The sequence below is a fragment of the Zootoca vivipara genome, chromosome 3 (genome assembly GCF_965207765.1).
Source record: "Zootoca vivipara chromosome 3, rZooViv2.hap1.1, whole genome shotgun sequence".
In the NCBI taxonomy this organism is placed as follows: Eukaryota; Metazoa; Chordata; class Lepidosauria; order Squamata; family Lacertidae; genus Zootoca; species Zootoca vivipara.
This window is the reverse complement of record NC_142586.1, coordinates 63,501,962-63,519,000: the sequence shown is the minus strand read 5'-3', so window position 1 is coordinate 63,519,000 and position 17,039 is coordinate 63,501,962. Positions and strand designations below refer to the sequence as shown.

General features: G+C 43.4%; 1 protein-coding gene across 1 annotated transcript in view; it reads right to left on the bottom strand.

Annotated features, from left to right (window-relative positions):
• The window catches only part of MTHFD1L (methylenetetrahydrofolate dehydrogenase (NADP+ dependent) 1 like), a 114,255-nt gene extending 99,128 nt beyond the window's left edge, over positions 1-15,127 (bottom strand). Inside the window, exons 1-7 of the mRNA XM_035108760.3 lie at positions 14,846-15,127; positions 11,674-11,758; positions 10,212-10,262; positions 10,068-10,121; positions 7,326-7,450; positions 5,209-5,309; positions 3,767-3,906 (exon numbers count right to left, since the gene is read on the bottom strand). Coding sequence (XP_034964651.3) covers positions 3,767-3,906; positions 5,209-5,309; positions 7,326-7,450; positions 10,068-10,121; positions 10,212-10,262; positions 11,674-11,758; positions 14,846-15,066 — 777 coding nt within the window. The 5' untranslated portion in view covers positions 15,067-15,127. The remainder of the gene's footprint in view (positions 1-3,766; positions 3,907-5,208; positions 5,310-7,325; positions 7,451-10,067; positions 10,122-10,211; positions 10,263-11,673; positions 11,759-14,845) is intronic.
• Between the last annotated feature and the right edge of the window lie 1,912 nt (positions 15,128-17,039).

Sequence of the window (17,039 nt, the reverse complement as noted above, 5' to 3'; positions counted from 1 at the left end):
AATAAATAGTTGCTCTTTGTATTTACGTAGCCATCTCTGATCAAGTAAGAATTCCTGGGGGGGGGGGGACGACGACGACCTAAACACTCCTCCTCTGTTTAAAGACCATGCAAGCCTTAAGGCAGCTGTGCCAAGACAAATGGTCATAACTAAAATCAAGTTGATTTGTAAGTTAAAGAAATATGACTTGGGTGTCCACTCCACCAAAATCAAAGGAAATAAAATGAAATGATAGATGGCTACAAAATAATCTAAAGGCCAAATTACACATGAGATATGTGATAGAACATTTCATTGTTTCCCTTCTTCTTGAAGGCAATCACAAGGGTCTCCAAATTTGATCACAGCGGTGGGAGAGTTTTAAGCTTTTCTCCTGCACTGTTTCCCTGACCTAAGTACTCCCCCCAATGAAAGCTGCTTTTCCTTGTGGTGGGGGGATACCACGGTAATCCAATCTTGTTGAAGGTGGATAATTGCCAAGTAAACTTTTTCAAATATGTATTTTCACATTGCATTTTTTGCCGATGCTCTATCTTTGGAGGCCAGCAGAGATTTAACGTTTGCTCATCCCTGCAAGAGCACACAGTCTATTTTTCCAGCACTTCAGCTTTCCAGCTCAAATTTGGCACTAGTCATGGTTAATGCTCACTATATTTGCTGTTACGCAAGTGAGAAGCAAACTGGTTTCAAAACCCAACAGTTGAGAGGAATGGTGCTTGTAATCTGACAGTGTACTCTTGAATGGTTATTAAAGGATTGAGAACAATGCGTGTGTACTGGAGCTTGTGAAGCTCGCAAATACTCTTGGCACTCTTCTATTAAACCCTCATGCTTTGTTATTCTAAAGAGCACTAAACTCACACAGGTTATAGAACAATGTGGGAGAACAATTCACAATGTGTGACCAATGTAGCTAATTTTTTTTTAAAAAAAAACACCTGTTTTATAGATTTATAGCACTTCTCGAACTTAATCCATTCTGGGAGTCCATTCGACTCCCAAAACCCTTCGAAAACCAAGGTGCGGCTTCTGGTTGGCTGCAGGAGCTTCCTGGACTCAAGTGGAAGCCACATCAGACGTTCAGCTTCTGAAAAACGTTCAAAAACCGGAACGCTTACTTCCGGGTTTGCGGTGTTTGGGAGCCGATTTGTCCAGAAGCCAAGTGTTTGAATACCAAGGTACCACTGTACTTGGATTTCACGCGATCCAAATGTTTTGGGTCTCCTGTAGGTTTCACTATACAGTTGTACCTCCGTTTATGTAACCCTCTGGTTACGTAAACTTCGGGATGCGCACACGCCAAAGCCGGAAGTATTTTACTGGGTTTCACCGTGCATGCATGCGCAGATGCGGTCCTCAGGTTGCGGAAACCTCAGGATTTGACCGGACCTCCTGAATGGATCCTGTCCACAACCAGACGTACCACTGTACTTAAAAAGAATGTCTCTGTTCCTGAAAGCAAGTAATCTATCTTTAAGAACTAGGGAGATATTAATTGCTTGACAATGCAACTCCGGCTTATGAAATCAATTTTGACCAGTTTTTAAGTATCTAAGGGCACTGAGAAGATTCAAAAGTATTCCATAGGGGAATGTGTGTGTGTGTGTGAGTGAGTGAGAGAGAGAGAGAAAGAGAGAGAGAGAGATTATATTATATAAACACATACAACAGAAGCAGTGTGCTTCCCAAGTAGCTTTTCAGGCAACAGCAAACTAGATGAAATTGCAAAATTAATTGGCAAGTCACAGACTTCCTGCTACCTGATTCTTGAATTTTGTCTTCCCATCAAAATTAAGTTGTAGGATTTTTCAGAAAATTTACTATGATTATGAGAAAGCATTTGGACAGAAATAGTTGTTTTCTTGTTAAAAATAATAAGATAAAGGAGAATGGGAGTGATTGCAATTTATTCCCTGGATGGACTGTTTGAATTAATGCGGATTCCTCTATATGAGTCGCACAACCTATTGTTGTTTTTAATGCAGTCGCACAAAAAATGGGCACAAAATTCAAAAATGAAATATCAATAAAACTGCATGGTGTAAGGGAAAATCTCTAAAATAGAGGGGCTGTTTTACCATTGTGGACGAAGTTTATGCTCTTTCAAAATTCTGTCCATCATTTAAAGCATGTAAAATGTTGCTGTAACATCAACAGCTGTAAAAACAGTGCCTTGCCAAAGGAGAAATGTGTTAGCATCACAGCTGCTTTGCTTAGGGAAAACATACTTTGCGTTTTGAGTTTTGAATCCAAAAGATGAACTCCAAAGTCCAAAAGATGAAATCCCATGTAAAACTTTTTTACTTGGCTTGACTTGGCTGCCACCTTCTGGGAATGTCTATGAACCATTGGGAAACTTGAGCATAGAATATAAAGATGACGAGCAAGCTGTCAAGTTATAATTAATTCAACATGAACACACTGAAATACCAGCAAAATAACATGAAGCAACAAACATTAGCAATCAGTCAAATTAAATATAGAACACTCTAAAGAGCATGGCAATGGTGGGAAATTTCAGAAACGGCTTTTATGCATTTATGATTAGTTCCACGGTCAACAGAATTCTGCCAGTAGGATAAAGCAGGGGCAAAATTAGGCTTTATTTCAACCAGGTCAACAACGCAGTTTGGCACCCACACACACCCACACACTTGCGTACACACACACACACACGTACACAGGCTGGAAGCCTCAATGGCGCCACTCTGGAGGCTTCACCTGGGGCAAAAATCCCAGCTAGTTCCCCTGCAGCTATGGCTCTGAATAAAGGGAATATGTGCTTCTGTCCCAAACCTTGTTACAATATTTCTCCCTCCCTCCTTCCCTGACTTTACACAGACTGAAATCAAGAGCAGATCTTAGGCTCACATGCTTCCACCACCTGGGACTCTGAATAGAATGCAACACAACAAACTTGTCTTTCCCATGGTTATCTGAACACAGGGTCTCCGGTAGCTCTGGATATTAAAACCCCTCTTTTATATCAATTTGAATATGTTGAGGAGAGAGGCCATACTTAGAAATCTATTCTGCTGCCTGGATCAGAAGTTATACCCTGTTTCTCATATTTTAAGACATACCCATAAAATAAGCCATAGCAGGATTTTTAAGCATTCAAGGAATATAAGCCATACCCCGAAAATAAGACATAGTGATAGGCGCAGCAGCAATGCCGGCCGCGGCAGGAGGAGGAAGAAAAAAAATAAGACACCCCCTGAAAATAAGCCATAGTGTGTTTTTTTGAGGAAAAAATAAATATAAGACATGTCTTATAATATGAGAAACACGGTATTTATAAGGAAAGGCAGGGGAGTATGAGGGAATGCTAGAGAACATGAAGCTTGTTCTAAATATCACTATGTGTAAAGGATAGGACAGAAACTAAACAGGTCATTGTGCTAAGGAATGCAAAGAAAAATAAAATAAACGAGTGTAGTTTATTTAGTGAGCAAAAGTTCTTGGAACACACACACACACACACACACACACTCTAGTTGCGGACATGATCCGTTCTGGGGTGCCGTTCACACCTGAAAAGGCCACAACTAGAGCGGCGCTTCTGCGCAAGCGCAGAGCGCAATAGAACACTTCTGCGCATGCGCGATGCGGCAGGACACTTCTGGGTTTGCCACATTCGCAAGCTGAAAAGACGCAGCATGAACCTAACGCAACACGAGGTATGACTGTATATAAAAATGAATGAACCTGGGATCTTGCTAAGTAGTAAACGTGAGAAAAAGTATGAAGCATTTGGTATATTTACCATGGTCTGAAGCTGCTTCATTTTCCACATGCAACTCATAGTCATGACCCCTTTTCTTTGAAGAAGGCACTGCAAAGAGACTTCTAGAGGTCCTTGAACTCCCAAAAGTAACACCTTTTTTCCATCTAGGGTAGTACATGCTGGATAGGAGAAGATAACAATTGCTCCAATTAGCTACACTGCTAGCAAACTGTACTGGGGAAACAAGTGAACTACAGACATGAATACAGAAGCTTGCCCCCTTCTGCCTGCCCTGCAACAATCTCTCATATGGAAAACGTTACAATTTTAAAACCTTGAATAGGACAGCATTATGCTCCAGAAACTTTTCTGATGACCAAGGCCATCATGTAAGCAGGACAGAGAGATATTTTATCAACTCTGACAGATTAATGGACAGAAGAAAGTTTCATGTATTCATAAAAGGAATGACAGTCTTGGCTTGAGTAGCAGAAACATTGATGACATCTTGCTAAATTAAATAAGCTTGCATATGTTGCTAATCTATCCAGTTTTAATTTGATCCAGATCCACACAGACTCAAAGGCACCTGACATTCCTTTCCTTACACACCCTGCCAACAAAGCCAATTCCCTTCCCAGGAAACGAAGTTAGTCCCTGCGTCACCCTTAGGCCGGCCAATCCGGTCAACCAGAGGGTGCTCCATTTAAGCAGCCCACAGCCAGGGACTCGCCCCCTTTTCCTGGTTCCCGCTCGCAGTGTTCTTCAGCATAAATTGACATCTGAGGTCATTCCGTCAACTCTCTCCTTTAACATTCCATAATCCCAGTGACAAAACATAATACTTTCCTTCATATTTGCAATTGTGGGGTGGGGTGGGGGTGGGCTTTAGGAAATCTTTCCGCCTTCCATCATAAGCATATGCATTATGAGTTATTAACATACCATATTCAGAAAGTAAAATATAAATAAATTTAAAAATGTGAGTAAATGCCCACTGCGGTGTTACCACACCAGCAAATGTCACTTCAGTAACTGCAACCCCTAGAAATCTCAGTCACCTCAGTAACTGAGCGCTATGAATCTTTTGCTGCAACTTGTCCTACTTCTGCGATTTCACCAGGCGTTGCTCACATACTTGTGAGGATATTTTCACAATCATGAGGCCCCAAAACCTGCTTTAAAATGCCACAGCTGAAGTAGATATTCTTAGGAACCTGAATTCTCTGACCAATTAATTACACATTTCATGGTTTTTCTGCATTTCCACAGAGTTAAAGCAACCAGAAGGCTTTGCTAATAGGTTAATGTAGGTCTATATACATATCATATTATGATGGCCTTGCATGATAGAGTCACTGCTTTTCAAGGGAGAAATTATTATCTGACCTGGCCAGATTAGTCACTGCATGGCTGAGCTAGCATGTGAACATATTAAGCACTGTTGCTGAATATAATAAATAACAAACAATTACTTGTACCTAGTTTTTCCAGAAGCTTGACCACAGCACTAGCAGTGGGGGGAATCACACATCCATGCATGTCTCCATGCACCAACCTTGCCAAGTTAAAATCTGTTACTCTGCAATTAATAATATAGGGGGGGGAGAGAATATGTGAGAGACAGCATGTGCAGCACGTGTATGTAAAAATATAGAAATAAATGCTCATTTATTAACACACACAAACTATAATGGGGTGGTGTAAGCTAGAGTACATGCTCATGAAAAACTATAGCTTTATTAACCCATTTTCTCTCTGCAGCATTGTAGCTGCATCCACTGAATGTACATAAATGCTTCCACTATATTTTGGAATTGCCATTACCAATTTGGTTTGAAGCAGAACATCACTTCCAGAGAAACTTTGTCCCCTTGCCTCTCAATAGTTAAGAAAATTCTCACTTCCTCATCTGCTACATATTAAATATCTGCTTATACTCAGGTCAGTTCTCCTGGATTTTTTTTAAAGTAATGAAATGAATAATAGCTTTGAATAATAGCTTAGGCAATTAGACTCCATAAAGGGTAAAAACAAGAAAGTAGACCACAATTTGTCAGGCCAAACTGGAACATACGTAAATTAAATCCTTTATCTATCAAAGCCAAATTAATGGATGCCGTATATATTTTGCTGTCAAATTATTTTCAAAATTAGGAACTGGGAATTATGCCTAGGCTAGGATAAGGATTAAATTAAAACCCACTTTCTTTTGTTTTAAGAGAACAGTCAGCTGTGTTGATGCTTGAAGGCATGCATTTACAGCTGTTGCAAACTAGGTGGGTGGGGGGCACCTCATAGAGGGTTGGGTGTGGCTTAGAAAACATATAGGTTTGGTTCGTACATTAAGAGAAATATACTCATTGACTGCATTCATATGTCATAGTAACCCAATGATAAACAGTTCACCATGAATGCAGAGATTATGCCCACTTTGCTCCCTGTTGGCTAATGAGAAGGCATAGCAAACCATAATCCTTGGCTTAGCACCAGGGGCGAGTGAAGGCGTTGTGACACCCAGGGCGGCAAACCGCTATGTACGGCACATGTGTGGCGTTGCTGCGTACGGCGCATGCGCCGTACATAGCAACACCACACATGCGCCATACATAGCAGTTTGCCAGCAGTGCCGCTCCAGCGCCTTACAGACGGTGCTGGGATCCTCTGCTCACAGCTGTAGCAGCGATGGAGGGATCCCACCGCTGTCCATACGACGCTTGAGAGGCACCGGCAGCAAACCGCTATGTACAGCGCATGCGTGCAACGCCGCACATGCGCTGTACATAGCGGTTTGCCGCCGGTGTCGGGATCCTCAGCTTGTGGCTGCAGCCGTGAACGGAGGATCCTCCACATGCTGCTGCAGTGACGCGGTGGCTGCTCGCAACACTGCGAGTCCCCGCAGGGTGCCTTCTTGTCACCCCCCAACATGGCACCCAGGGTGAACTGCCCCCCGCTGCAACGTCACTGCTTAGCACTATATTTGGACTGAACCACAATGGTCAATGGTCAAGCCAAGAACTAACTTTGGCTTCAGAACACAGTTTGGTGCAAAACCTATCGCAATCTCCAGTTTGAATGTAATACTAAGCCAAGGGTCATGGTTTGTTGCTCCCACTTGCTAGAACAGGAGCAATCTCCGCATTCACAGCAAACTATTACCGTAACCATGACATACACTGACATGCAAATATGTACAGTCATACCTCAGTTTAAGTACGCTTCGGTTTGAGTACTTTCAGTTTAAGTACTCAGTGGACCCGTCTGGAACGGATTAATCCACTTTCCATTACTTTCAATGGGAAAGTTCACTTCAGGTTAAGTATGCTTCAGGTTAAGTTCAGACTTCCAGTACCAATTGTGTACTTAAACCGAGGTACCACTGTACTTTAATCCACACATTCAGTCATTTGTCATTTTGATACAGATATTACAAATGTATTAAAAACGAAATGAAGTAAGCAAAGTTAAATATTTTTGACTGCAGGGGGAATGGGGAATCAGCAAGTCATCTCCCCTCCCTTTCACTGGTGGCTGCAACATCTGGATCCAAGCCCATATGAATCCACATTTTCTGGAGACTGAATAGTATTTAACTTGCCCATTCACATCTTTCTCTGGTTTCACAGCATTCAGTATTTTGCTTGTGTATGACTCTTTACTGAGGCGAAGGAGAAGACCATGAATTTTAGGATTCTCATTGAGCTTTACAATTTCATCTATAACCTAGAAAATAAAAGAAGGTTAAGAAATCAGGATTTTAAAATGATCAGCTTGAAGGACATTATCAAGTATTAGAATTTTAATATGCAATGAAAATTGGATCATTGATAAATGGAATCAGACATGATGTTTCGCTTGCAGAAACTGAAAGAATATAGCAAAAATACACTCGCTATTATGATCATGTGTTGCTGTAAAAGTCCACCTTTGGGCACTTGAACACTCCTCTGGCTATCATTCAGAGCAATGAAATGTATAGTACCATAACTGCTACATCCCACAGTACAGTTGTGAGTCAGTACTATATTAGTCTAAAGATGCCACAATAGGCTGAAGATGGGTGGGAGCTGGTCAAGTAGGGGATCACAGCACAGATACAGATATACAGTATTTCTCAGAACTAGAAGGAACCCGCAGCAACCCACAAGGGAAGGACATGGTCGCAGGCCAACTGCAAATTTATTATTTGAAACATGCCATTTATTAAGTGAAAATGAGACAGCAAATATAAAAAAACATCATAATGGCAAGGAAGAATATTGAATGTACAGTGGTACCTCGACTTACAACTCGACAACCGAATTTTTCGACTTATGAATGGGGGTAATGGCCGCACACTTACGAATGTCTCTACATCCGGAAAAAAACCACGGCGGTTTTAGATAGGGATTTTTTCGACTTAAGAATTTTTAGATAGGGTTGCTTGGACTTACAGATTTTTCCGTTTCCAATGGCATTTTCCAATTTACGAATTTTTCGACCTACGAAGGTGCCTTCGGAACGGATTAAATTCGTAAGTTGAGGCACCATTGTGTAATGCTTCCAAAATGTGGGCATACAATTTTAACAGAGTAGATTATTTCTACCACATAGGCAAACGTCTTCTATTTCTTCTGTGGAATATTCTGCACATTTAAGAACAATACATGGGGAAGAAGCTTGCCCCATGGTCAGTGGGAACAGTCTGCCTCATGAAAGCAGCTCTAGGATAGGGAAATAGGTTTCTAACACTAACATCAAGCTAAGGTGGTAGGATTGGCAGGGGTGGCAACCTCCCCTCCACCCACTCTGCCTCCTCTCCTCCCACCTTCTTTGTAGCTCCTGCAACCACCACTAGCTGCTCCTGCTTCTCTCCCTCATGCCCCCACCAGCACAATGTTTCTCCCTTCTCAGAGCATGAGACACTGTGGGATGACCAGTCAAGAGAGCCTCAAAGAACTTTGTAGAAGTTTTAATTCCTCTCCATTGTTAGAAGACCTGTTGATATTGTAAGTGCAGGTTATGACAGCTACTTAGGTAGGAATAAATAACTGCAGATTGAAAGCTCAGCCTTATTAATATTCTACTGTATTTGTAATGGTCTTAAAATGCAATATAACATACTATAACTAAACATAGCAGATTTCTTATTGAAATAATGGCTGGGTGAGAAACCTACAATCAAACAGCAGGCAGCCCTCAACACAGCTCAAGTATTCAGAGATAATGTAAATCTGTAGGCAAATGCAATACATAATATATTATTAACAGGGGGTGAGCTGAGGACTGAAGACTATCAATCTCAACTTTGAATTCCTGTGTTATTTTTAGAAAGAGTCATGCTATCCTTAACTACTTCAATGGGACTAAAGATGCAATCCATGGGACTCCAACTCATGCCTACTCAGTACGTTCTACTTAATACAATGGGTCTTACTCCTAGGTAACTGGGGTTACCTCTGAGTAAACATTCCTTAGGAGTAAGAGTGTGCTATTGTGCTCATGTCCTGTTTTTAGGCTTCCCAAATGCAGGGCTGCTGTTATGGGTATTCAGTTGCAAAACTAACTGTACTTACTCACAAGGATGTAGTCCTCTGCACACTTACACTGAACCCCACTGAACTTGTGGACTTATTTCTCAGATGCATAGACTCAGGCAGGACACTTCAATGATATTTGCGAATATATGTGCTTTGGATCATACTATTAGGCAGTTTACAGGCATGTACCATAGACAGTGCTGGAGGTGTGTGTGGAACCACACATATAAAGAGTTTTCCTCGTATTTCAAGAAGCACCTCTGGAATGAGGTGGGCAGAAGAATTTTGCGGCCCCTCCTTCTCCGGGCAGCCCTTCAAATCCCCCAAGAAGCAGATGAGTAACTATATAACCTTTAAAAGACATCTGAAGGCAGACCTGCATAGGTAAACTTTTAAGGTTTAATGGTATTTTTTTATGTATGTTGGAAGCCACCCAAAGTGGCTGGGGCAACCCAGTCAGATAGGTGGGGTACATATAAACTGTTGTTGTTGTTGTTGTTGTTGTTGTTGTTGTTGTTGTTGTTGTTGTTAAACCTCCTGAATGTGATGGACTATGATGCAGAGGGAATAAGAGGATAGTGAGAGATCCTCTCATGGAAGGTGCCTCTACATAAATTTTCAGCAAGTTTTCCCGCACCACAGCCCAGCCGAGCTCATCCTGGAGGACCCTCAAACTTCAGGTAAAGCCTTTGGAAGCTGCTGGGGGAAAGGAGGGGTAGGAAAGCCAACAACCCTTTTCTATGAGCTTTTTTTCTGAATTCAATCAATTAGCCATTCAGCACTACTGCATAGGGGGAAGCCCTAAATTAATAAATTATTACCTCATGTTCAGTATAGTTGCGAGGGAGACAAATATGAACAATATTCAGGCCAATCTGCAAAGAAAAATGGGAAAAAATATTTGCTATAAAGCCCAATAATAGCTCAGTTTAATTTGGAATAAACAAGTATTTCCATACTCTCACCTCTTCAGCAATGTTTTTGATAATTTCTTGCCCCAGATCATCATCGCCAACCTTGAAGGGATTAAAGAAAAGTAAAAATGGAACTGTAACAAGTTAGAAATGGTGTCAAAGAAAATGAGACTGTAAACGATTTGGACCTAAATAAAAAATTGCAATCAATACTTGATCAGAAATTTGCAACTGGGTAAGAAATATGATTTACTGAACTGAATGGAAATGGTGAGTTTCTTGATATTACCAGGAGTATGTTGCACAATCAAGCACCTTTGGGCAAATTCTTGGCACTGAGTAGCTTGGCTTTGCAAGCCTTGTTCCCAGTTTAAAAACCTATCCCTGATGCTTGAACATTATTGTGGTTATATAGAAGTGAAGCAATCCCTGACAAGATACAAATGGAAACATACTAGCTTGACTTCCCAGAGCATTCCATAGAAAATTAGAGTACAGTACTGTACTGGGAAGTAGTACAGAGCATTATAGTGTTTGGTATGTTTTCAGGATGCCAGTAGCCTTACTGCGAGAAATCACATTGGTGGGTTATTTTGTACAGAAGAGTTATTTAGTTATCAAATCCAGCTTTGAGTAAGAAATCAATGTTTTAATTTGAACTACTCTTGCACCCCCAGCCCAATTTATCTCGAATCAGGTTGTTGGAAAGATAAAAATGAGATAGGCCACGTATTCCGCTGTGAGCTTCTTTGAGGAAGGGCAAAGTATGAATATTTAAGAATAGTAAAGGTAATATCTCCCGAAGGTTAGATACAGAACAATCCTCTTACTTGGGAGTGGGTGAGTTGATATCCAGTGTAGCCCCAGAAGAAAATATTCCACTTGTACCAATTTCCTTGCTCAAGCTTCAGCTCAGCATGCTGGAGAGCCTCCCTGTCCTCAGAACCATCAGCACCCTTAACAAATTACAGTTCTCAAGATCCAATACAGGGAAGCCATGATAACTGAAGTAGTGTAAGAGTGCTTTAATAGAACTGCAGAGTTAGAAGGGACTCTGAGGATCATCTAGTCTAACTCCCTGCAATGCAGGAATATGCAGCTGGCCCATATCAGCACCACACTCTAACCAACTGAGCTACTGTATGGTGTGGATGTGACCAAGATTTTCAGAAGCTGTATCAGGAAGACCATACAAGAAGATTTCTATTTAGGGGAAGTAACATTAAAGATTGTGAAATGGAAAAGTTAAGTCCAGCAGAAATATGGTTTCAACAGCTTCTACTACTGGCCATGTTAGGGATTATGGGGCTTGTGGTTTAGCAACATCTGGAGGCCAAAGGTTCCTCACACTATCAAATATACCCAATAATGCATTTGTCTGGTTTAAAGTAGCTCTGTAGTTAAGAAGATGTTATGGTGTGCAAGATAAATTGCCATTCACAGATCTAGATCTGTTTTCATAAAGTACTGGTTTGTTGTTTCACTTCTGAAATCATAATCTATAGGGTTTTACCTGTACAACAGCAAGTGCAGGTTTAAATGTAGGATGCTGTCTCTGCAGTAAATTCAGGGCTTTCCTTGAACTCCCAATGATTTCACTTTTAAAAATAAAAATATGATCTGTATTAGTATATAACTTTATTTCCACGATCTCACCAGCTAGCATATTACCTTTGTGGATTACCCACAAAGACAATTGCTCATTTTCAGCATATCGTGAGCCAATATGCAATATCTAGCAACTTCAAAATACCAAAAATATCATCCAATCCTACAGCAACAGTTAAGATATAAAGGCTACAATCCTAAACACACTTACTCCCATGTACAGTAAGTCCCATTGAAGATACATCAGATTTACACAGAAAGTCTTTGTTTTCTGAATGTTATTCACATTATAAGTAAACACTTATTTAAAACATTTTTATCTGTTTAGACAAAAAGGCCCCCGGGCAGCTTACAAAGATAAGCAGTATGACCACTACAATGTTATCTCCGGTTATGAACTTAATTCGTTCCAGGGGTCCATTCTTAAACCAAAACTGTTCATACCCTGAGGTGCGCTTTCACTAATGGGGCCGGATCGCTGTCGGCGTGTGACTTCTGCTCATATCCCAGGGCAAAGTTTGCTACCAGGAGCATCTACTTCCGGGTTAGCGGAACTCGTTACCTGAAGCGTTCGTAAGGAAGACGGTACGTAACCCGAGGTTCCGCTGTAGTTTTGGCCTGTAATTTGTTCTATACCAAGGTTCACTAGTATACGATATATATCTGTATATTTGGTCTTCAATGACTGATTTCCCAGTACAAAATACCCCCGAGCTATGTTATTTATGAATGAGACACACATGTGCAAAAGTGCACCATCATAGTAACACAGAAAGCTGCCTTATACCCAATCAAACCACTGGTCCAACTTGCTCAGATACCAGGCATCCCCAATCTGCGGCCCTCCAGATGTTTTGGCCCACAACTCCCATGATCCCTAGCTAAAAGGACCAGTGGTCGGGGAAGATGGGAATTGTAGTCCAAAACATCTGGAGGGTCGAAGTTTGGGGGTGCCTGGTCTATACTGACTGGCAGCAGCTCTCTTGGATTTTAAGCAGGGTTTTCTCCCAGCCATAGCTGGGGATGCTGGAGATTGAATATGGACCTTCTGCATGCAAAGCAGATGCTCTACCATTGACTCATGGCCCTGCTCCTAATACACATATACACATAATACTGTTACATAGTTCCCCAATCTCAGAGCAGTGTGAGAGTCCAGGAGCTCCCCCACGGCCTGTGTTTCCTTTGGCAATGAGGCACAGCAGACTGTAGTGTTTTTATGATATATGACTTATTTACACACATATACAACTTGAGCCTAGGATGGAGGGGTTTAAAGCATGAAACTTCAAATCGGCTCCATTTCCCCCATTGCTCCAGCCTCCAATTCAAACTTTGTGCTCTGACCCTGCTTGCCACATTTAACAGACTGACACATTTTCCCCTCCCACTTACATCATCCCAAACTGAAATCCTTAATCTCTCTTCTAAAAACTCTGGCATTCTCTTCTGCTAACTCCCCAGAGCTTAGGGCAGGGCTCCACCCATTTGTGGCTGGCACATAGTCTTCGCTTTGCTGATGGCTTATCTCTCTGTCTGTGTGCTCTGTTAACAACTCATACTTAGCAGCCATTATCAGGCTGGCCTGTATTTTTACACTGCTAAATTCAGTCAAGCATTGATTAAACTCCAACATTTACCAAATCCAGGAATTATGGGTGGCTTGCACCCACAAACTCCGGCACCCACCAATGCATAACAATACATTATAGATGGAGGGTGATCAGATGCAAAAAGAAAAGAAAAGAAAAAAGGCCAAGGCTCCTACAGTTTTAGTAGTTGTGTAGTTGTAGGAGTTTGTACACCTGCTGAAACTGCATATTCTACACAACTGTTAAAAGTATAGGAGCCCTTTTCCCTTCTGCATATCACGCTTCATCTATTAACATAAAGCAAGAGCTCATGCTTTATGAAACCAAGGTGTCCAACTGATGCTGCCTTGGGAAACCTTGATCCCAAGGTGTTAGTATCTCCAGAGGAGGTTCTTTCTGCACATATACCAGAAGCGTGTTCCTGTGCAAACCTGTATTTGTCTACTCAAAAGTCCCATTGCATTCAGTGGAACTTACCCCCTAGTAAGTCACCACAGGACTGCAGCCTTAGCATAGCAAACTGAGAAGATTCTGCCCTGCAGAGCTATTCAAGAGAGGCACTACTCCTTTAACACCACCAGTCTCAATTTGATTACTTGGAAGCAAATTTCAATGAGCTGAGTTTGGCTGACTTCTAAGTAAACATGCTTACATTTATACTGTACAAGTTTCAAAAAAGGCTGAATTTCTAGGACTGCCAACTTTTTCATCATCTAATATACATTTAGCAAAAGAAGCTATTTTTTCTGCCACAGAGAACAATTTATGGAGATATACTTCCAAGAGATTAACTGCTACCTGTTAAGGGAGACTTAAAGGATAAGGAGTTTTTTACAATAAAAAAATCGAGTGCTGCATACAGCGATGGCTGAAAGCCAAAGTAGGTTGGATAGCCATGTCTATGTGGCAATTCTGAAAACGGCAAGTGCCCTCACAGGATTCAGTCACTTGATTTTATTATTGTGTTTTTCACTGGGTTGTAAATCATCTTTGGGATTTATTATATTTCAATTTATATGTAGATTTATTTATTTTATAGCTATCTATCTGTTGGCATCCGTCTTTCTCGAGAGACGATGGAAGAGAGAGAGCGCGAATCTATAAATAATGGGGGGGGTGTCTTAAGAGAGATATAAATAAGCAACTTCCATTGAACCTAAATGAACTCCGATTTGAGTTAGTAGCTCTGGAAGCCGGGAGAGCTCACGGGGCCAATAGGAAGCCGCACTTCCCGCTTCTTCCCAGCGGATTGGCTCCCGGAGATGCCACTCCCTCCTTGCCCCCCTTCTCCTCCGCAATGCATCTGCGTTATTGCATCAGACACAACAGCCAGCCCGGAGGCGGAGCCCTCCTCCCCACGTGGAGGCAAGGGGCCGAGTGCCGGCTACGAACTAGAAGCGCTGCCAGCGGGACCAGGCACTTTTCTCCTTCTTGCCTTCCCGCCCCCACTTTCCGCAAAAGGGAAAGGGGGAACCGTCCGCTTACCTGGCCGCCGAGCCTCGTTGCCCTCTGCTGCCGGACCCTCGCTGCTTGTCCAGGCGGCCCCACGTGCCGCAGATGCCCCGGGGGAGCAGGAGCGCGCCTGGGCAGCCGCTTCCAGGGCGCAGCGGAGGCAGAGCCCCGCAGCCGACCTTCTTCCCGCCGTGCTTGGCTGCAGCCGGTGTCGCCGGTCTCCACACCAGGCGACGGAGGACAGAGAGCCTCATCGCTGCGAGAGGAAGGACGCGAGGGAAGCTGCTGCCGCTGCAGCTGGCGGGGAGGAGGAGTTGTTGGCTTCTGGGGAAGGACGTGGCGCGGGGAGGGGCGCCCGACGGGCAAAGCGTGGCCGGCTCCAAGAAATGCTTTAGAAAGGCGGGGCCCAGCGGAGCCCCGGCGCCTCGCTTGCACCTTCGGGCATCGAGTCGTCCTCAAAGCTCCTCTCAGGTGGTGAGCGAGCGGGTTGCCATCTCCAGCGGACCCTGGGCAAGTGCCATGGCCCTCGCTTCCCCTGAGCGAGCGTCGTCACTTGGAAACATTGGCCTTATAATGAACAGAAGGGGGCATAATAAAAAAATTCCTTCAGTAGCACCTTAAAGACCAACTAAGTTTTTAACTCTGAATATACATAAGGGTCTGGTTACTTCTGTTTCAGTGTATCTGAAGAAGTGTGCATGCACACGAAAGCTCATACCAAAATAAAAACTTTTTTGGTCTTTAAGGTGCTACTGAAGGAATTTTTAAAGAGGGGGGCATGTTAGCCCTGTGCCAACTAACTTGGAAATCAATTCCACGGAAAGCAGCTGGCCTTACTTCAAAGGAAATGGGACGAGGATAAATATTTGGTAATTAAAACTGCCAACCACCGCTTCAGCGTCTGCTGCTGCTGCTTAGAGAATATTCCTTTGAACTTGAAGAGCATCTCGCCCCGCCGGCAGCATACTGGCTTTTCCCACAGCATTGTGCCTTTTATGGGGCATTGTGGGAAATGAAATTTGAAATGGTGGTCACCTACCACTGGCTACAGGGGGCCCAGGACAACACTTGGCACCAATTAGTAGGAAGAAAGGCTGTTGCATGATCAGTAGGATACTCAAGAGCAGGCACAGGGCCGTCTTAAGCGCCCCTGGCGCCGTGGTGCACTGGATCTGTCCGGCGCCCTCCCGCCCCGTTCCCCAGCGTGGTTGGCGGGTGGGCACCGCGCACAGCGCGGCTGCCACAGGCGCTACTGCGCGGCGGGCGGGCAGGCACAGCGCGGTTGCCGTGGGCGCAGCTGCGCGGTGGACCGGCCGGCCAGTGGGCGGGCGCAGCTCGCGGCGCCCCCTGGTGGGCCGGCACCGTGGTGCCCTGCACCACCCAGCTTGCACGTAGGGCCGGCCCTGAGCAGGCATCCCCAAACTCAGCCCTCCGGACGTTTTGGGACTACAGCTCCCTTCATCCCTAGCTAACAGGACTAGTGGCCAGAGATGATGGGAATTGTAGTCCCAAAACATCTGGAGGGCCGAGTTTGGGGATGCCAGCCTCAAGAGTTTTGAAGAAGCCCTTTGGCAAGGAGGGGAAATGGTTCTTTCTTAATAAAAGCTGGTGCTAGAGCTCACAAAAGCATCTGACCATGTTTCTACAGCTTTTATTGGTGCTTCGTCTGTGCCTCAGTGCCAGTGGTCCCAAGTCAGGCATGCTTCTTGTCTTCCTAAACCACAGTGCCCTACCACTATACAGATACTATATTCATTTTTCTACTCTGGGAGAACCTGTCATACTCCTAGCCTATGAACCAGAGTGATATTTCTACACTAGCTCCTCAGGACCCCAGGGAAGAATGCTAATACCTGGTGTCTGAACAAATGAACAACAAATCACAGCTCTCACTTCACTTGTTGACTAAAAATACTGACCGCCAGAAGTGCCCTACTAAGCTGGCTCATTTCACAGAAATTGCTTAGGATACCTGTATATTTTGCTTCATATTTCACCCCCCTTCTCCTGGAGGGCTAAAGACTTATCCTTTTACCCCAAATAAAAGCTCACAAATCCAGGCCCTCTGCCCAGGGTGCCAATGAAGGGCCTTCACAGTCACCATGGCACCCACAGGCTTTAGCTGGGTGTCCCCTGTAATACATTATACTAGAACACACTCTTTGTTTTGGATCCGTATCTTAAATTAATATGTTCATCAATGCTGGCCCTTCCCAGCTGATTCAGT